The following is a 22438-nucleotide window of genomic DNA, read 5'->3' as shown; positions in this document are numbered from 1 at the left end:
AAGACCCACACAGAGGAGCCCCGTCCCCCCAAGAAACCCCCAGAAGAGTCCTCCCAGAGATGGCACTTACAGGGACCTTTGGAACCAGAGACCCCAGTGGAGACCCCTCAGACCCAGACCCCCGCCCGCCATAAAGTCCTGTTCAGAAGAAAGTGGAACGTGAGGGTACAAATACCCAACTGCTCAGAGTCTGAGTGGCTTTAAATGCCTGCCTTCTCCTCCCTCCCTCCCCACAAACCCCCACCCCCAGGTTACAGACATGATGCAGAAAGCTTTATTTGACTTCTTGAAGCATCGGTTTGATGGCAGGTAAGACCCTGGGAGCTGCTCCTCGCACCTGCCATTGCTCTCTGCTGCTGGGGATGGGCAGGATGTCTCGAATCACAATCCTGGGACTGAGGAACAGAAGGCGGGCCTGGAACTGGGGAGTGGGCAGGGCATTCCAGCCCACCCTGATCCCTGACTCCCCTCTTGCCCCATTCCCCAGGATCTCCATCACTCGTGTGACGGCAGACATTTCTCTGGCTAAGCGCTCAGTTCTCAACAACCCCAGCAAACACATCATCATTGAGCGCTCCAACACACGCTCCAGCTTGGGTGAGCCCACCCCTGCTGTCTTTACTCACCCTTTCTGGGCTGGACGTGGGAGGGGTGGGAGTTAGTGGGCAGGGAAATCTCCAGAAGCGTTCCCTCTACCTAGTACCTCCTGGGAGGCCACCTGACATTCCCCCATCCACATGACTCCGTGCCCCCAGCTGAGGTGCAGAGTGAAATCGAGCGAATCTTCGAGCTGGCCCGGACCCTTCAGTTGGTTGCTCTGGATGCTGACACCATCAACCACCCCGCCCAGCTGTCCAAGACCTCGCTGGCCCCCATCATTGTTTACATCAAGATCACCTCTCCCAAGGTGGGTGCAGGAGCCTGACCCTGGCCGGGACAGCATGGTTTAAAAGGAGCGCTCTGGAGTCGGGCTGCTTGGGTTTAAATCCCAGCTCCATGGCTTACTAATTGTGTGACTTAATCTACCCGAGTCTTAGTTTCCTTCTCTGTAAAGCTCCATGGTAGTGTCAAGTGTTTCAACCTCATATAAATGTATAGCACTTAGCAAATGGTCTGATATAACACGTTAGCTATTATTTACTATTATTAGGGTCATGCAGACCAGTCCCCTGTCTCCACTCTGATTGACCTCCCACCCTTGGACTGAAAGAATTCTGTGCTTTCTGTTCCAGTGCCACCAGCTACTTGGCAGTTGGGAGGTCTTTCTTTTCTTCTTCTTCTTTTTTTTTTTTAAAGTCAGGGTCTTACTCTGCCACCCAGGCTGGAGTGCAGTGGTGTGTTCTTGGCTCACTGCAAACTCTGCCTCCCCGGCTCAAGCCATCCTGCCACCGTAGTCTCCCCGTAGCTGGGACCACAGGCACGCGCCGCCTCGCCTGGCTAATTTTCCTTTCTTTTCTTTCTTTCTTTTTTTTTTTTTTTTTTGGAGAGACGGGGTTTCACCATGTTGCCCAGGCTGGTCTCCCACTCCTGAGCTCAAGTGACCCACCCGCCTCGGCCTCCCAAAGTGCTGGGATTACAGGTGTGAGCTGCCACCATGCCTGTCCTTACCTGCACATTCAGATGGGAAAACCCAGACACAGAGAGGACAGGTCACTTCCTGGTGTCAGGACAGGCCTGTTCTGAGACAGCCATTCCTACGGGATGCTCCCACTGGGTTCCACCTGCTGGGCCCTGTGCTTCTCTCCAGCATTCCCAGAAGCAGGGTCACCTGCCAGGCCTTGCTGTGGGGGCTGCTGTTGAGGGCTGTGTGGGCTGTGGGGTGTGCCTTTCCTAGGGCGATGGCCATCACCCACCTCTGTCTACCAGGTGCAAAAGAGGGAGCACAGTGATGTCATCATGGGATCACATGCACTGGGCTATAGATTGTTTTGTATCTGGTCATTTTAATCAGATGAAAAGTGCATTATTCACAGGTGTTGGTATTTCCTAGTCATAAAGTTCTTGCATAGTGCCTCGTCCCTCACGCTACTTCCCTAGTGCATAGTGCCTCGTCCCTCATGCTGCTTCCTGACCTGCTGAGGGGTGTGTCTCCCGTCTGGGGATGGATTGGGTCTGTGTGTGTTGATGGAAGAGTCACGGCTTAGAGGGAGAGGAGAGGCTCAGTGGAGGGGAAGATGGAAATGGTCACAGACGTGGCCTCGCGGAAACAGTGTGATGAGACGGGAGGTGAGAGACCTGGCAGGTGAGTGTGAAGGCCTGGAGAGAGGAGAAGCCAGAAGACTGAGAAAAGTTATTTAAAGAATGGGAGCAGGGTCAGAAAACGTCGGCTATCAGCATGTAGGGCATGAGGAGCATAGAAGGTACGTTAAAAAACAACTTCTAGCTGGTCACTCACTTCTAGGTAGTCACGTTTTTATTCTGTTCTGAGGTCTATAGTTTTTAACACGTGGGTCTGCTTCCTAAGAAACAGACTACGTAAGCAGCTTCCTAAGAGTTGGAGAAGTCTAATTTCACCTCCAGTGCTTGGACTGTGCCCTTTTAGATATCCAAACACAGCCTGTGAGCTTCTGACTTGTGATGTGCCACAGATCAGCGACCGCCTCGGTGGGGACGAGAGCCTGCTGAGCCTCCTGTATGACTTCCTGGACCATGAGCCGCCTCTCAATCCTCTGCTCGCCAGTTTTTTCAGCAAGACCATTGGCAATCTCATTGCAAGAAAAACTGAACAGGTAAATAATGTGCAAAGCCCATGTGATTTGGGGCACTGTCATGGTGGATGCTGACGTGTCCTGCTGTGGGCCTGGCTGTGCGACTCATCCTCAGGCAGTAGGAACAGCATTTGTGACTCTTCTGTGCAACACATGTGGAGCAGTGGGGGTTTTGCCAATCTGGGAACTGGAATTTGAAGGAGTGTTTCTGGCCGGGTGTTGTGGCTCATGCCTGTAATCCCAGCACTTTGGGAGGCCGAGCTGGGCAGATCACTTGAGGTCAAGAGTTCAAGACCAGCCTGGCCAACATGACAAAACCCTGTCTCTACTAAAAATACAAAAATTAGCCGAGCGTGGTGGTGTGCATCTGTAATCCCAGCTACTTGGGAAGCTGAGGCAGGAGAATCTCTTGAACCTGGGAGGCAGAGGTTGCTGAGCCTGAGATCGTACCACTGTACTTCCAGGACTGGGTACGACAGGAGTGCGATTCTGTCCCAAAAAAAAAAAAAAAAAAAAAAAAAAAGGAGGTTATAACTGGCTCTGGAATAAGCACCACTTCCTGCCATCCCTGGAAGCTGCACGGGGCCCCAAAGTAGGCCATCTCGTGCTGTCACCTACCAGGTGAAGGTATGAGGTCCTGGGGCTTCATGGCAGGATGTTGGACATCCACCTTCTCAGGTCTGCAGCTTCGTCTGTGTGGGTGGCGTGTCTGTCTGTCCAGAGCATTTATTCTTTCAAAACAAAGATAACTTCTCGCATTAGACTTCTGCAAAAGCAGTTAGTGAATTCATCTCAGCCAGCTGTAGCGGGGTCTTCCTGGAGTCCATCCTTGCTCCTGCCTCACATGTAACCTGACCCGGGCTTCTGCCCCTCCAGGCTGTGGACACACAGGTAGAGAGGTGTGGTGGCCCCTGTGCCTGCACCCTGCGGTCCGACATGCCCAGTCTTCTTTCTGTGTCATGCCCCACCTGCCCATCCCCGACAGGAGTATTTTAAAACAAATCCTAGACATCAGATTATTTCTTATATAAAGATTTCAGTATGTGTGTATATTTATTTATTTTTGAGACAGGGTCTCGCTCTGCCCAGGCTGGAGTCCACTTGCTGCATCACAGCCCACTGCAGTCTCAACCTCCTCAAGCTCAGGGGATCCTCCCACCTCGGCCTCCTGAGTAGCTGGGACTACAGGCACGTACCACCACACCTGGCTAATTTTTAAAATTTTTTTTTAGAGATGGGGTTTCTACATGTTACCCAGGCTGGTCTCGAACTCCTGGGCTCAAGTGATCTGCCTGCCCAAGCCTCCCAAAGTCCTGGGACTACAGGTGTGAGCCACAATGCCCAGCTATGTATCTCTAAAATAAAGACTTTGTTCTTTTAAATATAATCAGAATTTTATGATCACACTCCAAAAATAGTAACCATAATTGTTTCATACCATCAAACATTCAGTCAGGGCACAAACCATTATCTCACATCTGCTTTGAGCTCTGAGAAAGTGCAGCCCCAGGAAGGCCGCGGTTCACCTTGACGACATTCAGTGTGCATGTGAGTGTATAGTGGAATGCCGTTTTCCCTTGTGCCATAAATCTGAGAGTTGCAAGGGCCCCCAGGGGACCGCCTCACCTCAGCTCCTTCTGAAGCTGTGTGTAAGTGAAGGGCACCAGCAGCAGTGGGTGGTGCTGGGTGGGAGGCTGCTGGCAGAATGGGAGTGGAGGCAGCGGGGAGCTGTGGTGTGGGCTGGGGGGTTGTCGAGGCTGTGGGGTGGTAGTAGAAGTTGTAAAAACCTTTACTACCTAGCCCTTGCAGCCCAGTGACTAGATGCATGTGTCTCATAATTTGCCATAAGCTGATCTTATTCCTCTGCCACTTTCAGATATTTTCTTAATAATTTTACTGCTTCATATAATATTTTTCTCCCATTCCCTTACCCAGTACTTAAGGCGTTAAAGTAATATGAACTGAACTGTTATAATTTTATTCTATTGGCCGGGCGCAGTGGCTCACGCGTGTAATCCTAGCACTTTGGGAGGCCGAGGCAAACGGATCACCTGAGGTCGGGAGTTTGAGACCAGCCTGACCAACGTGGAGAAACCCCGTCTCTACTAAAAATGCAAAATTAGCTGGGCGTGGTGGTACGCGCCTGTAATACCAGCTACTCAGGAGGCTGAGGCAGGAGAATCGCTTGAACCTGGGAGGCAGAGGTTGCGGTGAGCCAAGATCGCGCCCCTGCACTCCACCTGGGCAGCAAGAGCAAAACTCTCCATCACCCAGCAGCTGGTTTGTTCTCAGGGTCAGCCGTGAGGCAGGGATGCCATGAGCCGTCCTCCTGTGTTTCCTGAAATTGTGGGAGTAGCCCAAAGGTGGGGCTTCCGTGAAACGGCTCTCCGCATTTTCCCCGCCCTTCGTTACGAATTCTTTCAAATGTCTACAAATTAGAGAAAATATTTCATGAACCCCCATGTCTCTGTCACTCAGATTCCACGTCATTTGTTCATGGCTAATCACATTTCTTCTATATCTCTTTGTTTTTCTTCAAGATTGTTTTATGATTCTTTGCCTTTTGATTATTATTAATTTTTTCTTTTTTTTTTTTTTTTTTTTGAGGCAGAGTCTTGCTCTGTCGCCAGGCTGGAGTGCAGTGGTGCAATCTCAGCTCACCGCAACCTCCGCCTCCTGGGCTCAAGTGATTCTTCTGCCTCAGCCTCCCCAGTAGCTGGGTCTACAGGCGTGCGCCCCCACGCCTAACTAATTTTTGTATTTTTAGTAGAGATGGCGTTTCACCATGTTGGCCAGGATGGTCTCAATCTCTTGACCTTGTGATCTGCCCACCTTGGCCTCCCAAAGTGCTGGGATTACAGATGTGAGCCACTGCACCTGGCTGATGATAAGGATGATGATTTTTGAGACGGAGTTTTGCTCTGTTGCCCAGGCTGGAGTGCAATGGCATGACCTCAGCTCACTGCAACCTCTGCCTCCGGGGTTCAAGCAATTCTCCTGAGTAGCTGAGATTACAGGCGCCCGCCACCACGCTGGGGTAATTTTTGTATTTTTAGTAGAGACAGAGTTTCATCATGTTTGCCAGACTGGTCCTGAACTCCTGACCTCAGGTGATCCGCCTGCTTTGGCCTCCCAAAGTGCTGGATTATAGGCATGAGCCACTGCACATGGCCTATTTTGTTTTTTGTTTTTATTTTTTCTTTTGTATTTTTTAATTTTTTTTTTCTTGATTGTTTTAGAATCAGCACATTTTAGAATGAGTTTGTCAGTTTCTACATTCTCCCTCTCCATACCCTGCCCCCCAAAAATAAACCTACTGAAATTTTGATGAGGTTTGTGTTGGCTGTAGTTGGGTCTGGCAAAGTGTGAACAGGCCAAAAGCAGCCACTGATGGTGTGAGCGAGGCAGCCATGGAGGGTGTGAGTGAGGCCTTACTGTAGCACAGCCACTTCCATTTCACACCACAGCAGCACAGCCGGTAGCTCAGGCTGCTTTGATTTCTCAGAAATACACTGCAGTTCTCTGTATGGCAGTCTTGAACATCTTTCACCAGATTTTATTCTTAGGTATTTGATATCTTTGTATTATTCTAAGTGTTTTGTGTTTTTTTTTTTTTTTGAGACAGAATCTTGCTCTGTCATCCAGGCTGGAGTGCAATGGTGCGATCTTGGCTCACTGCAACCTCCACCTCCTGGGTTCAAGCGATTCTTGTGATTCTCGTGCCTCAGCCTCCCTCCCGCCTGGGGGATAGAGTGAGATTCTGTCTCCAACAAAAGAAAAAAGAACCTCTATTTTTCTCAAGCCCATAATGATCAATGTATCATACTCATATACATCAATATTCTAGTTGTGATATTATGCTGGTGTTTTAGAAAATGTCACCATTGGAAGAAACATGTCAAAGCATACAAAGATTTTGTTTTTGTTTGAGGCAAAGTCTCCCTTTTGTCTCCCAGGCTGGAGTGTAGGGGCACAATCTCAGCTTACTGCAGCCTCCACCCCTGGGTTCAAGTGATTCTCCTGCCTCAGCCTCCCAAGTAGCTGGGATTACAGGTGCCCACCACCACGCCTGGCTAATTTTTGTATTTTTAGCAGAGACGGGGTTTCACCATGTTGGCCAGGCGGTCTTGAACTCCTGACCTCAGGTGATCCACCCACCTGGGCCTCCCAAAGTGCTGGGATTACAGGCATGAGCCCCTACACCCGGCCTTTAAATGGTATCTTTTTAATTGAAATTTTGATTGAGATTATTGTATTTACATGAGGTTGTATGAAATAATATGAAGAAAATCCTTGGCCAGGAGCAGTGGCTCACTCCTCCCAACAGTTTGGGAGGCCAAGGTGAGTGGATCACTTGAGCCCATGAGTTTGAGAGCAGCTGACCAACATGCCGAAAGCCTGTCTCTACTAAAAATATAAAAATTAGCTGGGTGTGATGGCACATGCCTGTAATCCCAGCTACTTGGCGGGGCTGAGACAGGAGAATCACTTGAACCTGAAGGCAGAGGTTGCAGTGAGCCAAGATCGCGCCACTGCACTCCAGCGTAGGTGACAGAGTGAGACTCTGTGTCAAAAAAAAAAAAAAGGCCGGGCACGGTGGCTTATACCTGTAATCTGTAATGCCAGCACTTTGAGAGGCCAAGGCAGGTGGATCACAGGTCAGGAGATTGAGACCATCCTGGCTAACACGGTGAAACCCCATCTATAGTAAAAATTAAAAAATTAGCTGGGCATGGTGGCGGCGCCTATAGTCCCAGCTACTTGGGAGGCTGAGGCAGGAGAATGGCGTGAACCTGGGAGGCGGAGCTTGCAGTGAGCTGAGATCGCACCACTGCACTCCAGCCTGGGGACAGAGCGAGACTCCGTCTCCAAAAAAAAAAATCCTTGTATGCTCTGACATGTTTCCTCCAGTGGTGACATTTTCTAAAACACTAGTAGAATATCACAACTAGAATATTGATGTGAATATGTGAATATGATCCATTGATCATTATGGGCTCAAAAAAAATAGAGGTCTTTTTTCTTTTTTTGGAGATAGAATCTCACTCTGTCCCCCAGGCTGGAGTGCAGTGGTGCGATCTCAGCCCATTGCAACCTCTGCTTCCTGGGTTCAAGCAATTCTCATGCCTCAGCCTCCCGAGTAGCTGGGATTAACAGGCACCCACCACTACATCTGGCTAATTTTTACCTTGTTAGTGGAGACCACATTGGCCAGGCTGGTCTTGAACTCCTGAGATCAAGTGATCCGCCTGCCTTGACCTCCCACAAGTGCCATGATTACAGGCGTGAGCCACCACGCCCAGCCTAGGGTTATTTTTCTTAAATGTTTGGAAGAATGTATTGGTAAGGCCATTAAACCTTCTCTGTATAGAGAGCCTATTAATTCTAGATTCTGTGGGGTTTTATTATGTTCTGGAATTATTCTGATTTTGTTTCTTGTCAGTTTAGATAAGTGCTTTTTTTAAGGAAATTTCTTTTCTAAATTTACAAAAACTGGCATAAAATTGTTTCTATTAATTTCTCATAGTACACCAGGTGTGGTGGCTCCTGCCTGTTATCATAGCATTGTGGGAGGCTGAGGTGGGAGGATCCCTTGAGCTCAGAAGATGGAGGCTGCAGTGAGCTGAGATCGCACCACTGCACTCCAGCCTGGGTGACAGAGTGAGACCCTGTCTCAAAACAAAACAAAACAAAAAACTACAAACCTCTCATCGTGGTTTTTATTTCTGTAGGATCTTTAGGGATGTCCCTTGTTTCATTCTTGATATTGTTATTTGCACCTTCTGTTTTGCCCTTAGTCTTTCTAGAAGTTTAATCATCCTTTTCGAAGAGCCATCCTCGTCTCCTCCTCCCCTACCCCTCCTCCCCTCCTCTTCCTTCTTCCCCTTCTCTTTTCCCACCAATCCTTTTCCTACTCTCCCTCCTTGTCACAGCACTGGGGAGTGAGACTGAGGCCCTGCAGCCAGGTGGGCCTTCTCTGTGTTCCCGTTGTTTCCAGTGGAGGGCTGGGTCTACCCCAGCCCCCAGCCCAGTAGCCTGGACATAGCAGACATTTATCTCTGTAGGCTGAGTTGAGCTGAATTTGCAGCACGCCCAGCCTTCAACTCTCCCACTGTTACCTCAGATCCACCCTCTGAGCAGCTCACTGCGTCTGTGATGGGTGCTGTGCCTCCCTGTGGCCTCACGCTTAGCTGTCTACACTTTGTTGGCACTGGTCATCAGCCAGCCACAGAATGCCTCTTTTTCTTTTCTAAAACCTGAGTCTTCTTTCCCCTTCAGCTGCTCACTGGTTTTGGTCAGCAGCTGGCATCTTGTGCGCTCTGTGCTCCCTGGGTGTGTGTTCTAGGCCTGAGGCTGCCAGCAATGGCCATCAGCTCAGCTCAGCTCTGTCTACACCATTCGTTTCTGTTGGAAAAACCCGAACCAGTAGGTATTGAATGGCAGCTTCTCACGCAGCCTGTGGTGCCCCGCCTGGGACAGCTGTGTCCTGTCAGTGCAGAGCCATAGCTGTCCCTGTGCAGTGGCCTCCCCCTACCAGGCCCTCGCATACACCACTGCCTGGTAGAATTCTCTGCCTGTCCCTTGAGAGAGCTTTCTTACAATCTTGTCTGGGTCTTTCCATTATTTCTGCTTGATATAATTAACGGTTCAACTTTCCCATGAGAGTTTTTGAAGGAGGAGTCTCATAGTTGTCAGGGTCAGCCCTGCCTGCCTCTCAGGTGTGTGTGATTTCAGGTGATTACATTTTTGAAGAAGAAGGACAAGTTCATCAGCCTGGTGTTGAAGCACATCGGCACCTCAGCGCTTATGGACCTGCTGCTGCGCCTGGTCAGCTGTGTGGAGCCAGCTGGGCTCCGGCAGGAAGTCCTGCATGTGAGTCTGGGAGTCCCCCCAGTTCCCGAGGGCAGGGGTGCTACAGGAAGCCAGCTGGTTAAGTGCAGAAGCTCAGGGCACCAGGGCGCCTGGCCCTCATCTCTTCACCTAGCGTGCACTTCTCCATGGGGCTGTTAGGGGTTCTTGTCAAGGATTATGGCCTACACCTTTTCCACTGTTCTGACTCAACTTGCTCAGAAGCGCAGAGCAGAGAGGTCCCTTCTGTCTGCAGTGTCCAGCCTCCTGCTCTGTGAATAGGCTGAAATGGACTTACCTCGCCTCCTTTTCCCCTGCCAGCGCCCACCTCTGTGGCTTAGAGCAGGAGGTCAGTGAGGTGCTGGCCCTGCGTCCAGGCCTGTGCCTGCCAGGAGAGCCCTGGTGGATGGCAGTTACCTGCAGAGCCCCCTTGTTTACCCTGGAGTGTGCATGCGTCTGTTCTGATGGTGTTTAGTCAGTGAGAGAAGGTGCTATAGTTCCCGAAAAGCGGAGGATGCCCCCCAGAGAAGCCCGGGAAATCCATGCCGCACAAACTTCCGCTCACTGTTCGGCCAGCTTTGTTTGTGGTGAGATTTAAAATAGAGTAGAGGCCGGGCGCGGTGGCTCAAGCCTGTAATCCCAGCACTTTGGGAGGCCGAGACGGGTGGATCGCAAGGTCAGGAGATCGAGACCAACCTAGCTAACACGGCAAAACCCCGTCTCTACTAAAAAATACAAAAAACTAGCCGGGCGAGTTGGCGGGCGCCTGTAGTCCCAGCTACTTGGGAGGCTGAGGCAGGAGAATGGCGTAAACCTGGGAGGCGGAGCTTGCAGTGAGCTGAGATCTGGCCACTGCACTCCAGCCTGGGCGATAGAGCGAGACTCTGTCTCAAAAAATAAAATAAAATAAAATAGAGTAGAGGCCGGGCGCGGCGGCTCTCACCTGTCATCCCAGCACTTTGGGAGGCAGAGGTGGGCGGGTCACGAGGTCAGGAGATGGAGACCATCCTGGCTAACATGGTAAAACCCCATCTCTACTAAAATACAAAACTAGCCGGGCGAGGTGGCAGGCGCCTGTAGTCCCAGCTACTCAGGAGGCTGAGGCAGGAGAATGGTGTGAACCCGGGAGGCGGAGCTTGCAGTGAGCCAAGATCAAACCACTGCACTCCAGCCCGGGAGACAGAGCGAGACTCCTTCTCAAAAAAAAAAATAAATAAATAAAATAAAGTAGAGTAAACTGTGAGGCCCTCTGCCTGTTTCCCGGCTCCTAGGATCTGGACTCATCCAGGCGGTCCCTCGCACTCTGAGGTTCATATGCCTCCTCAGGGAGCAGCTTCTCACTGGAAGTGACCTACCGTCACCCACCTTTGCACAGTGGACACAGGGTCAGCCCTCGCTGTGGCCACAGCTGTCCGTGGGAAGCCTGCAGAACTGTACATCAGGCAGCCTTGAGCTGCTCTGCTGGATTCGCTTCACAAAGGAGCCACATGGGGACAGGTCATCCCATTCTGGGATAAGGAATTCAGGGCGCAGCAGTGCGGTGTGGGAGCCAGGTGTGGCCCAGACCTGCCGGACCCCAGCACTCACACTGGCCCCGTTGCCCTGGAGCCTGGCCCCGCAGTGTCCCGCGGCTGCGCCGGGGTTCACTCATCCTCGTCCTGGGAAGGCCCCGGTGCTGCAGGGAACGGCGGAGGCTTCTCTGGCTTCAGCATCCAGCAGGTTCCTGAGCTGTGGCCCGTGTGGCTCATTTGCACCCTGGTCCTTAGAGAGAGATCCTGAAGACAGAGCTTACAGGGGCACCGTTAGGACAGAGGGATGGTGGTCACCCCTTACTATCTTTCCAGCTACTTCCAGGTCCTCCCAGAACTCAGTCATTGTGTGTTATTTGTGTTCTTTCTGGGTCTGGGACGTGTTAGGCAGAGTCTCTATTCTAGAAAACGGGTGCAGTGCTGTACTGAAGGGGAAAGGTTCCTGCTGTTTACTTAGACTTGAGCAGCGACACTGAAAGGCCTCTTTTTCTCTTTCAGTGGCTGAAGGAAGAGAAAGTCATCCAGAGGCTTGTGGAGTTGATCCACCCGAGCCAGGATGAAGATGTGAGTGTGCTGCTTACCAAGCTTCATGCATGCTAGCCCAGGCCTGTGGCTGCTGGACCACCCACTGCTGCAGGCCAAGGGAGCGAGGAAGGGGCAAGTCATCCCTTTCCTAAGATGAGGATCCGTTGGGTACTTTTCTGTCTTTAATCAAGCACTGACTTCTAGGCTGGTTTTTTTTGTTGTTGTTGAGGTGGAGTTTCGCTCTTGTTGCCCAGGCTGGAGTGCAGTGGTGCGATCTCGGCTCACTGCAGCCTCCGCCTCTCGGGTTCAAGCGATTATCCTGCTCACCCAGGCAGGTGAGCCACCACACCTGGCCTCTAGGCTGTTTTCTTGTTGTTTAAATAGAGATGGGGTCTCACTACATTGCTCAGGCTATTCTCAAACACCTGGGCTCAAGTGATCCTCCTACCGCAGCCTCCTAAAGTGCCGTGGTTACAGGAGTGAGCCACCATGCCTGGCCTAGGCTTTTTTTCCTTAACTGAAAAATAATATATGTGTATTATAAAAACAATTCTAGGACGGGCGCGGTGGCTCATGCCTGTAATTCCAGCACTTTGGGAGGCTGAGGCAGGCTGATCACTTGAGGTCATGAGTTTTGAGACCAGCCTGGCCAACGTGGCGAAACCCTGTCTCTACTAAAAATTAGCCAGGCATAGTGGAGGGTGCCTATAATCCCAGCCACTCAGGAGGCTGACGCACGAGAATCACTCGAACCAGGGAAAGGGAGCTTGCAGTGAGTCGAGATCGCACCGCTGCACTCCAGCCTGGGCGACAGCGAGATTCTGTCTCAACAAACAAACAAACAAACAAACAAACAGAAGAACAATTCTAATAGAATTGTATTGGTCGTCTGTGACTGAATAGCAAATTACCCTGAAACATAGTTGCTTATGGCAAGTATTTTTACCTGTAGCAGTATCAGTTTCTGTGGATCAGGCATCTGAATGTGGCTCAGTGGCTCTTCTGCTCATTCTCTCACAAAGTGCAGTCATCTCAGAGTGCCCCTGGGGTAGAGGCCAGCTCCATGGTCACAGATGGCTCAGCAGCATCCAGTTCCTCAGGGCTGTGGGCTGAGGCCACCCTCGTCATTGCACCACATGGGCCTCTCCACAGGGCAGCACATGACGTGGAGCTGAGCTTTCCCCTCACTCTGACTGTATTTGGCTCTTTAGAGCTGGGTGGCTGGGTCCAGCCCACACTAAAAGAGATGGGGGCTGTAGGGGCATGAACTCCAGGAGGGGATTGTTAGGGGCCCCCTAGAAGCCACCCACCCTGGAAGCACCTAAGGTGACAATGGGGCTCCCTGTGGTGATCCCTGTTGAGAGTTTGGGATATATCCCAGCAGACCTTTTCCTAGCATTACACTTATCTATCTGTACATACAACCACACATCCTTGGCAAATGGGAAAACAGTGGTGCTGACTCGTGTCTGAGGCCTTCACCGCTGCCTGGCCAGTCACCCTACTTTGTTCTCCATCAGCCCACAGGGCTGATCAGACAGATGGGAGAGGCCACGCTGGCGTCTGTAGGAAGCAAGGAGGCCACCCTGCCTGAGAACCAGAGTCCACCCATGCATGTGGGTGTTGTGGACTGATGGCCTGTCCTGGGTCCCAAAGGCAGACCTCAGAGCTAATCTGGCTGCTTTCTTTTCTCCCTAAAATACTCCTGTGAGTGTTTGCTTCCCCTCAGTCTTCCCACAGCATGTGAAACAGTGCTGCAAGGAGTCAGGGGTTGTGTTTCTCTCTGAATCACATTTGTCTTCCCTAGAGAACAACCCCTGCATTGTCAGCAGGCGCAGGTTCCCATCAGGGATTGTGTCTTAATGTATCCCTAGAAAAGTTGAGTCCTCTGTTTTCTTGGTAGCAACTTCCCTGTTTTCATCACCTTACAGGACTCATTCTGAATAACAGCAGCTACTTATTACCACATTTAAAATACAGTATCAATAGCATGGCCACATATTCAGTATATTTCAAAACGTGGATCACAGGTATAGCCCAGTATCTGCATTGCATATCTGACCATTATTAGCCCTGTTTTGAATTCCTAAAGATAGTTCAATGCAGCTTAAAAAAAAGAAAAATCTAACCAGATCTACATTTTGACGACAGAAAAAGCATACTCGGGCTTCTTTGAAATGAAGCTGTTGCCTGGAATCTTTGTAGAAAACTGATTTAGAGAAAGTCCCACGCCTTTTTTTTTTGGAGACGGAGTCTTGCTCTGTCGCCCAGGCTGGAGTGTAGTGACGCGATCTCGGCTCATTGCAGGCTCCACCTCCTGGGTTCACGCCATTCTCCTGCCTCAGCCTCCTGAGTAGCTGGGACTACAGGCGCCCGCCACCACGCCCAGCTAATTTTTTGTATTTTTAGTAGAGATGGCGTTTCACTGTGTTAGCCAGGATGGTCTTGATCTCCTGACCTGATGATCTGCCCGCCTCGGCCTCCCAAAGTGCTGGGATTACAGGCCAGAGCCATTGCGCCTGGGCAAAAGTCCCACATCTGAAAGAAAGAGAAAGAGAGAGGGCAGGGGAGGGGAGGGGAGGGGAGGGGAGGGGGAAAGAAAGAGAAAGAAAAAGAAAGAAAGAGAATTTGAACATGATGATGGTATTGAATAACAACAGAAGTCTAGCATCTGCTAGAGAAGCAGGAGGACTCGTGCCCTGTGTGCCCACCAGGGCTGGTCCTGCTGTTTCTTCTCCATACTGAGGGGCTCTGTGTTTCCCTTGTCTTTTTAGAGGCAGTCAAATGCTTCTCAGACTCTCTGTGACATAGTTAGGCTGGGCAGAGACCAGGGCAGTCAGCTGCAAGAGGCTCTGGAGCCAGACCCCCTCCTCACAGCGCTGGAGTCGTGAGTGCTGGTGGGCCGTGGTGCTGGTGGGCCTCCCTTTCTGGGTCATGGGGACATCTCTGAGCCTTGCTCTGAGCACCAGGACATGCTGCCACCTCCTCTGATTCACATTCGAATGAACCCCAGGTTCAGAGCCCATGTTAACTTGGGGCCTATTTCCAGAGGGAGGGGTCTCCAGAGGAGTCACCTGGCGGGTCTAGAGAGTGGGCCAGCAGCAGCAGGAGTGTCCTGAGGACCCTGGCGCCTGGCCTTGAGCCTGAGCAGGTTGAGGGTTTTGCTGGGGTCCTCCACGGGGAGCAGGGAGCATCCTTGCATCCTTTGTGTGTGTGTCTGCTCTGCCAGGCAGTGACCTCTGTGTGTCCAGCAGGCAGGACTGTGTGGAGCAGCTTCTGAAGAACATGTTTGATGGAGACCGGACAGAGAGTTGCCTCGTCAGCGGGACTCAGGTGTTACTCACCTTGCTGGAAACCAGGCGGGTTGGGTGAGTCTCAGGAGGAGAAATCGTATGGAGCTGAACTTGGTGCTTCCGTGACTGGCAGCCCACATGAGCAGTCTGGATTATGTCATTTGTGTTTTTAATTTTTGATTATGCAAGTAATAACACAGATAGATTTCCCTTGTTGAAGGCTTGACTTTATGGCTGCGGCCAAGTCCCCTTGGACCCTCATCATCACTGGTGCTCCCTCTCCAGCCTGAAGCTGCTCGTCGTGGCCAGTTGGCGATGCATATGTCGACATGTGTGGAACAGGTGTGGTTGGCAGGTTTTCCCCAAGGACTATTCTGACAAGTCCCCACAGCTCCTGTGTGTGTGTGTGTGTGGCAGGGTTTCCACTGTGACGCACAGTTATATATATATGTGTTTATCTCCCAGGCAGACACTGGCCCTCACAGGGTGGGGCTGTGGCATTAGCACTTGGTTCCCAGGCGACTGTCCTCCATTGCACTTTCTCATTGATCAGGTGTCATTTCTGTACCCACCGTGCAGTAACACAGGCCCGAGGAGTCAGAGAACTGAGACACAGCCCCTTCCCTTTAATTGCTCCCATCTGGCACAGGAGGCCAGCGTGTGGACAGCAGGGTGATGCAGAGTGGCGAGTGCCATAGACATGCACCCTGTGCCTCAGGGCTCACGAGAAGGGACCCACATGGGGCTGGTGGGTGGAGCCTCGCAGTCAGGGATGTTTTCCCCGAGAGGCCGCATCTGGCAGAGACAGCACCTGGGATGAGGCAGTGAGGGGATCCCAGTGTGGACACAAGCGTGGGGCAGTATGTGGCAGAGGAGAGTGGAGCTTGCTTGGAGGAGCTCCTTTGCTGTGACCCCACACCACTCTCCTCAGTTGCAGCTGTTGGAGGCCTGTTGAGGCACGACAGTGAATAAGCAGAGACAGAGGAGTCAGCAGCAGAAGTGAGTTCAGGTGAAAGTTGAATTTGTTTGAGGATATAGGTGCTGGACACCCTTCTCTGACCCCAGGTAGAAATTTCAGGAAGTGTTTGAAACTGTTTCTCTGGATCACAGTGTGGCCTAGAAGGCCCTCAGGTCATGGAAGGCTAGGCACTGCCAAAGCTGTTCAAGCAGTTGAAACTCCGAGGAGGACGCCCATGAGGCGCACATGGAAAGACAGTCGAGTGGAGAGTCTGTGAGGGAGGCACTGGGACGGGGGGTATGGCTGGCCTGCCAGATGCCCAGGAGATCCTATGGGTGTGTCTCGAAAGGGCCATATCAGTGTTCTCTGGGCACTTCCCCTCCTGGCCTGCCCCTGGCCCTTGAACCCCACCATCTGTGGATTCAGGTTCCCCACGTGCCAGCGGGAACCTGATATCTCCAGGACATTTCCGTCGTCTCCGTTCCATCACATGCGACGATGTCTAACTCTCCCAAGGTGACTGTAGCTCCCTTATTTCCGCATTCTGGGGAGAATGTAATTCAGCCCCCAACACTGATAGCCTGTGCTTTTTTAAAGTGAAAGAAAAAGGAACAAATAAGAAAATGACAAGAAATTGACTTAACCCTGGTGGTGAGGTTGTTAGGACTGTCTCTGTCTCTCTGTGTCTCTCTCTCTCGTACTACCTAATACTTATTTGTTAGTTTATTAACCAAAAATAGTGTTAAAATGTTACCGTTTTTCTCTAGTTAGGCAAGTGGAATATTGATATTTTAATCTTCATAAACCCAGGAAAGCTGAGCCACTTCTGAGGCCCAGGCTCAACCCTACATGTGATGGAGGGGACTGTGTACAAATCAGGAAAACAGAGATAAGCCAGCTGTTTCTCTTTGGTTCTTGTGCTGCTGCTGCTGATGGTTTTCAGATGGTGTCTTGCTCTGTCACCCAGGTGGGAGTGTGGTGGCACGATCATATCTCAGTGCGGCCTCAGAGTCCTGAGCTCAAGCCTGTCCCTTGCAAAGTGCTGGGATTATAGGTGTGAGCCACTGCACCTCGCTCTCTGATTTTTAAAATTACTTTGCTTATTACTTTAAAAAATAAGTGATTATGTATTATTTTTACAGCTGGAAAGAGTGTTGAAATAAATATCTCAGAAGACTTGCTTGAAAACACCACAGGGGCTGGGCATGGTGGCTCACACTTGTAATCCCAGCACTTTGGGAGGCCAAGGTGGGCGATCACCTGAGATCAGGTGATCGAGACCAGCCTGGCCAACATGGCGAAATCCTGTCTCTACTAAAAATACAAAAATTAGCCGGGTGTGGTGGTCCATGCCTGTAGTTCCAGCTACTCAGGAGGCTGAGGCAGGAGAATTGCTTGAACCCAAGAGGTGGAGGTTCAGTGAACTGAGATCGCACCATTGCACTCCAGCCTGGGCGATGGAGTGAGACTCCAGCAAAAAGAAAAAAATAAAAAGGTCCACACAGGAACAGTGTGAAAGATACAGGGATAGTGGTGAAGGCTTTCAAAGCAGGAGGACGGAGCAGCACCCCCACCGGTGCTGGGGACAGTGAGTCCTGTGCCACTTCCCCGCCTCCATATTCTCGGATGTCACAAGCAAGCATCTTCCTGAGGGTCTTCAGTGCCTTTCTCTTCTACCTGTATCAGTCACCAGATCACGTGTGGAGACCTTGGGTAGCTGCATTCCTCTAGGATTTATTTTTGGGAAAGTTAAGAGGGCTCTTCCTGGAAGAAGAGGGTGCACTGAGTTGCTGGTGAGGTTGGACAGGGCCCTGGTGTCCCCGGTCTCCATCTGCTTTCCTCATCCACAGGACAGAGGGCTTGGTGGACTCCTTTTCTCAGGGACTGGAAAGGTCATACACTGTCAGCAGCAGTGTACTACACGGCATCGAGCCTCGGCTGAAGGACTTCCACCAGCTCCTGCTCAACCCGCCCAAGGTAAATGGCCGTGGTGACTGCTGAGTGCCTTTGGAGGCGTCGCAGGGGAGGTTGATTTGCAGGGAGGAGAACCCACAGGTTGTCCCATAGGAAGCAGAGTGTGGAGTGAATGTGTTCTAAGACAGCCGTTCCCACACCCCCACTTGAGAAGCACCGGGTAGGTGCCAAAACACATTTTCAGGACTGCTCTCCCAGATCTGCAAATGCTCTTCTCTGCCTCTGCAACTGACCTGGAGGTCACCATAGGCCTGGCCTCCAAGTTGAGGGCACCTAGCTAAGGGATGCTCGGCTCCTGAGAGAGGGGACCAGGGGGTGGCAGGGAAGGGGCTCCTGAGAGAGGGGACCAGGGGGTGGCAGGGGAGGCCCTTTGCCCCGCTCAGCAGCACTGGGCAGTGCGTGGGTCATGTTGAGGAGGGTGAAGCACACAAAGGCTCCTCCCGGCTCAGACTGCCAGCCAGGCGACTGCCCATCCCGTCTCACCCTCCCCAGACACAACCCTCCCGCCCCGCTGCGTAGCGCCCTCCTTACCTACAGCTCAGTTCCTCTCACTTGCCACCTTGGTAAGATCCACCTGCCCCACTGGCGAGCCCTGGGGGGGCTGGGATTCTGTTTTGTCAGCCTGGAGCCTTCAATGAAGAGAAGGCAGACTCATTATGCTGAGTGTGGGGGATCAGAAAAGACCTGCGGCCCATCTGAGGAGGCATTTCCGTCCGTCTCCCCAGAGTGTGTTCATGGGACACTTGTGAACTTGGTGTTCTGAGGTCGTGTCCGCAGAGGGAGCCCCACTGGGCATCCTCAGCGAGGCATCATGCCAAGGGCTCTGGCCTCAGACTGGTGCCACTGGCCCCATCTTGGACATCTCACCCACTGAGGTGCACGGCTCTCTGGCCCCACAGGCTCGGACTGGAGTGCCCGTGAGCATCCTGGGAGCACTCTCGGAGGCCCTGAGGGGAGCAGCAGCCTCTTCACCCCACTGATCCCTTCATTTCTTCTGGCAGACAGCCCTCCCTGAGGAACCCCCACCATGTACCTCACCACCCTAGGCTGGGTCCCAGAGACTCCAGCAGTGGCCTCATTGCTCACAGGGCCTAACTGGGTGGTGCCTTCTGTGTTTGCAGAAGAAAGCGATCCTGACCACCATTGGTGTGCTGGAGGAGCCCCTGGGGAATGCCCGTCTGCATGGCGCCCGCCTCATGGCAGCACTGCTGCACACAAACACACCCAGCATCAACCAGGAGCTCTGCCGGCTCAACACCATGGACTTACTGCTGGTGAGTGGGCCCCTTAGCCCCGCTGCGTGTCTGTGAGCGTGCCGGGCCCGGCTGTGGACTTGTCGGGAGCTGCAGAGTGGGGCCCCAGCATTTGGACAAAGCTCTGCCAAGGGGAGGTTCCAGTCCCAAGTCCCAAGGCTGGACCACAGGTCTCTGGTGGGGCACAGAGCCACAGTGAGGTGTGTCTCAGCTGCAGGCTCACGGGAAGTGACAAGTCTACTGTAGAATTGCCCTGAAAGCAGAAGGCGGATTGCTAGCCCTGTTTGACGGAATGGAGTGACATGTCTGCATCCTTTCTCATGTTCTGACTGAACAACGTAGAACTTACACGGTGGTTATTAAGTATAAAATGTGCTCAAAGAGAAGCTTCCATCTTCCACAATCGAAGGTCAACCTGGCAGTTTTTGTCAAAGCCAGCGGGCAGTGCTTCTCCATCCTGCAGACGGCTTGCATGATGCTCCAGGTGTCTGGGGAGAGGAGAGGGCAGGCGGTGCTGGCGGGCAGTGCCAGTGAGCAGCCCTGGCTGTGGGCAGCAGGCTCCTCTGCAGAGAGCACGGGGCTGCTCCCCTGAGGGCGAGGGGCACTGCCCTAGTGGGTCCTGTCGGCAGACACAGCCTCCCCTCTTCTGCCTGGCTCTGGGGCTCTGCTGGAATCTCCCTGCAATCTTAGTCCCAGGATGAGCCGGCCTCAGAACTGGGCTGGAAATGCTGTCTGGCTCAGAAGTCTTGTCAGCATGTAGAAGTTCTGGGGCACTGCTTTGGCTGTGAGATCCCAGGCTGCTTCAGGGAAGCAGTTACAAAAGACCTACTTTCCTTTTCCCTCTTTTTTTTTTTTTTGACACAGTCTCTCTCTACCGCCAGGCTGGAGTGCAGTGGCACAACCTCGGCTCACTGCAATCTCTGCCTTCTGGGTTCAAGCGATTTTCCTGCCTCAGCCTCTGGACTAGCTGGGATTACAGGCATGCGCCACCACGCCCAGCTAATGTTTTTTGTATTTTTAGTAGAGACGGGGTTTCACCATGTTGGCCAGGATGGTCTTGAACTCCTGACCTCATGAGCCACCCACCTTGGCCTCCCAAAGTGCTGGGATTACAGGCATGAGCCACTGTGCCCGGCCCCTTCTCCGTCTTTAAAAGAATTCTCTCTTCCACTTTCTTCCTGTCTTTTATATTTACTGTGGTAAAATATCATAACATAAACTTGGCTGTTTTAACTATTTTGTGTGTAACTCAGTGCATTCACCATCTTGTACAGCCATTACCATTATCCATATCTAGAAGTTTTTAATTTTTCCAAACAGAAACTCTCTCTCAGTTAAACACTAACTCCCCATTCATTCTCCCTCTCCACAGCCTCTGGCAAACCACCTTTCTCTTTGTCTCTGACTTTGACTGTTCCAGGTATAGTTTATGAGTGGAATCATAAAGTATTATCTTTTTGTGACTGACTGACTTCACTTAGCATTATGTGCCCAAGGCTCATTCAGTATTGTAGTGTATGTCCAAATTTCCTTCCTTTTTAAGGTTGAATAAATACTGTGGGGGGGCCCCACGTTCTGTCCATGCATCCGTCAGTGGGCAGCTGGGTTGCTTCCAGCCTTGGCTGTTGAGAATAAGGCTGCTGTATATGTGGGTGTACAAATACTTGTTTGAGTCCTTACTTTCAGTTCTTTTGGATAAATACCTACGAAGCCAGGTCATGTGACAATTCCATGGTTAATTTTTGAAGCCAGACCTTTCCACAGTGGCTGCACCATTTTATCCTTCTGTCAGCAAAGGCTCCCCTTTCTCCACATCCTCACCCTCATCCCGCTGACACTTGTCTTCCTTCTGGTGATAGTCATCTGATGTGGATGTGGAACGGTGTCTCTGTGTGGCTGATGCTCGTCATCTGATGTGGATGTGGAACGGTGTCTCCGTGTGGTGCGTGTGGAACGGTGTCTCTGTGTGGCTGATGCTCATCATCTCATGCGCGTGTGGAATAGTGTCTCCGTGTGGTGCATGTGGAACAGTGTCTCCGTGTGGTGCGTGTGGAACGGTGTCTCTGTGTGGCTGATGCTCGTCATCTGATGTGTGTGTGGAACGGTGTCTCCATGTGGTGCGTGTGGAGTGGTGTCTCCGTGTGGCTGATGCTCATCATCTCATGCGCGTGTGGAATAGTGTCTCCGTGTGGTGCATGTGGAACAGTGTCTCCGTGTGGTGCGTGTGGAACGGTGTCTCTCTGTGGCTGATGCTCGTCATCTGATGTGCATGTGGAACGGTGTCTCCATGTGGTGCGTGTGGAGCAGTGTCTCCGTGTGGCTGGTGCTCGTCATCTCATGCGCGTGTGGAACGGTGTCTCTGTGTGGCTGATGCTCGTCATCTGATGTGCGTGTGGAACGGTGTCTCCGTGTGGTGCGTGTGGAACGGTGTCTCCGTGTGGGTGCGTGTGGAACGGTGTCTCTGTGTGATGACTGATGTTGAACGTCTTCTGCTCGTTGGCCATGTGAATAGCTTTGTTGGAGAAATGTCTAGTCTACCTTCCTTTGACCATTTTTGAATTGAGTTTTTTTGTTTTGTTTTTTAGTTTTAGAAGTTCTTTACATATCCTGGATATTAATCCTTTATCAGATATATACAAATATTTTCTTTGGGTTATCTTTTTACATTAAAAAAATTGTTTTAGACATAGGGTCTTTGCAGTACAGTGATCGTAGCTCCCTGTAACCTTGAACTCTGGGTTCAAGTGATCCTCCCACCTCAGCCTCCTGAGTAGCTAGAACTGCAGGCGTGCGTCACCACATCCAGCTAATTTTTATATTTTTTGTAGAGATGGGGTCTCACTATGTTTATCAGGCTGTTTTTGAACTCCTGACTTCAAAGTGCTGGAATTAATAGGCGTGAGCCACCAGCCACCTGCCTTTACTCCTTTGACACACAAGTTTTAAATTTTGATGAAATCCAATTTTCTTTTTTCTTTGTTGCCTGTGCTTTCGGTGTCATATCTAAAAACGTCATTTCCAAATCAGTACCATGAAACTTTTCTTCTGTGCTTCCTTAGAAAAGTTTTATGTTTTCTCTCTGGTGTTTAGGTCTTTGAGCCATTTTGAATTAATTTTTGTATCTGGTGTAAGATAAGGGTCCAGCTTCATTCTTTTACGTGGGGTTATCCAGTTTTCCCAGCACTTGTTGAAAAGACTGTCCTAGGCCAGGCACGGTGGCTCACGCCTATAATCTCAGCACTTTGGGAGGCCAAGGCAGGCAGATCACCTGAGGTCAGGAGTTCGTGACCAGCCTGGCCAACATGGCACAACTCCGTCTCTACAAAAAATATAAAAATTAGCCAGGCGT

At 51.3% G+C, this 22438-nt stretch overlaps 2 protein-coding genes across 2 annotated transcripts in view; both read left to right on the top strand.

The window, feature by feature from the left end:
• PPP6R2 (protein phosphatase 6 regulatory subunit 2) overlaps window positions 1-22438 on the top strand; it is a 69324-nt gene that overhangs the window by 31026 nt on the left and 15860 nt on the right. The window contains 7 exon segments of the mRNA XM_017888083.1: window positions 2543-2729; window positions 9444-9581; window positions 11585-11650; window positions 14386-14498; window positions 14866-14979; window positions 17713-17839; window positions 18958-19110. Coding sequence (XP_017743572.1) covers window positions 2543-2729; window positions 9444-9581; window positions 11585-11650; window positions 14386-14498; window positions 14866-14979; window positions 17713-17839; window positions 18958-19110 — 898 coding nt within the window.
• On the top strand, window positions 213-940 carry LOC108539411 (voltage-dependent L-type calcium channel subunit beta-1-like). The gene is made up of 3 exons (XM_017888082.1): window positions 213-309; window positions 488-597; window positions 756-940. The coding sequence occupies exons 1-3, from the start codon at window positions 260-262 to the stop codon at window positions 923-925; spliced, it is 330 nt and encodes a 109-aa protein (XP_017743571.1). The 5' UTR covers window positions 213-259; the 3' UTR covers window positions 926-940.

The sequence above is a fragment of the Rhinopithecus bieti genome, unplaced genomic scaffold (genome assembly GCF_001698545.2).
Source record: "Rhinopithecus bieti isolate Rb0 unplaced genomic scaffold, ASM169854v2 scaffold_17174, whole genome shotgun sequence".
Classification (NCBI taxonomy): Eukaryota; Metazoa; Chordata; class Mammalia; order Primates; family Cercopithecidae; genus Rhinopithecus; species Rhinopithecus bieti.
This window is presented reverse-complemented; position numbering and strand designations above follow the sequence as displayed.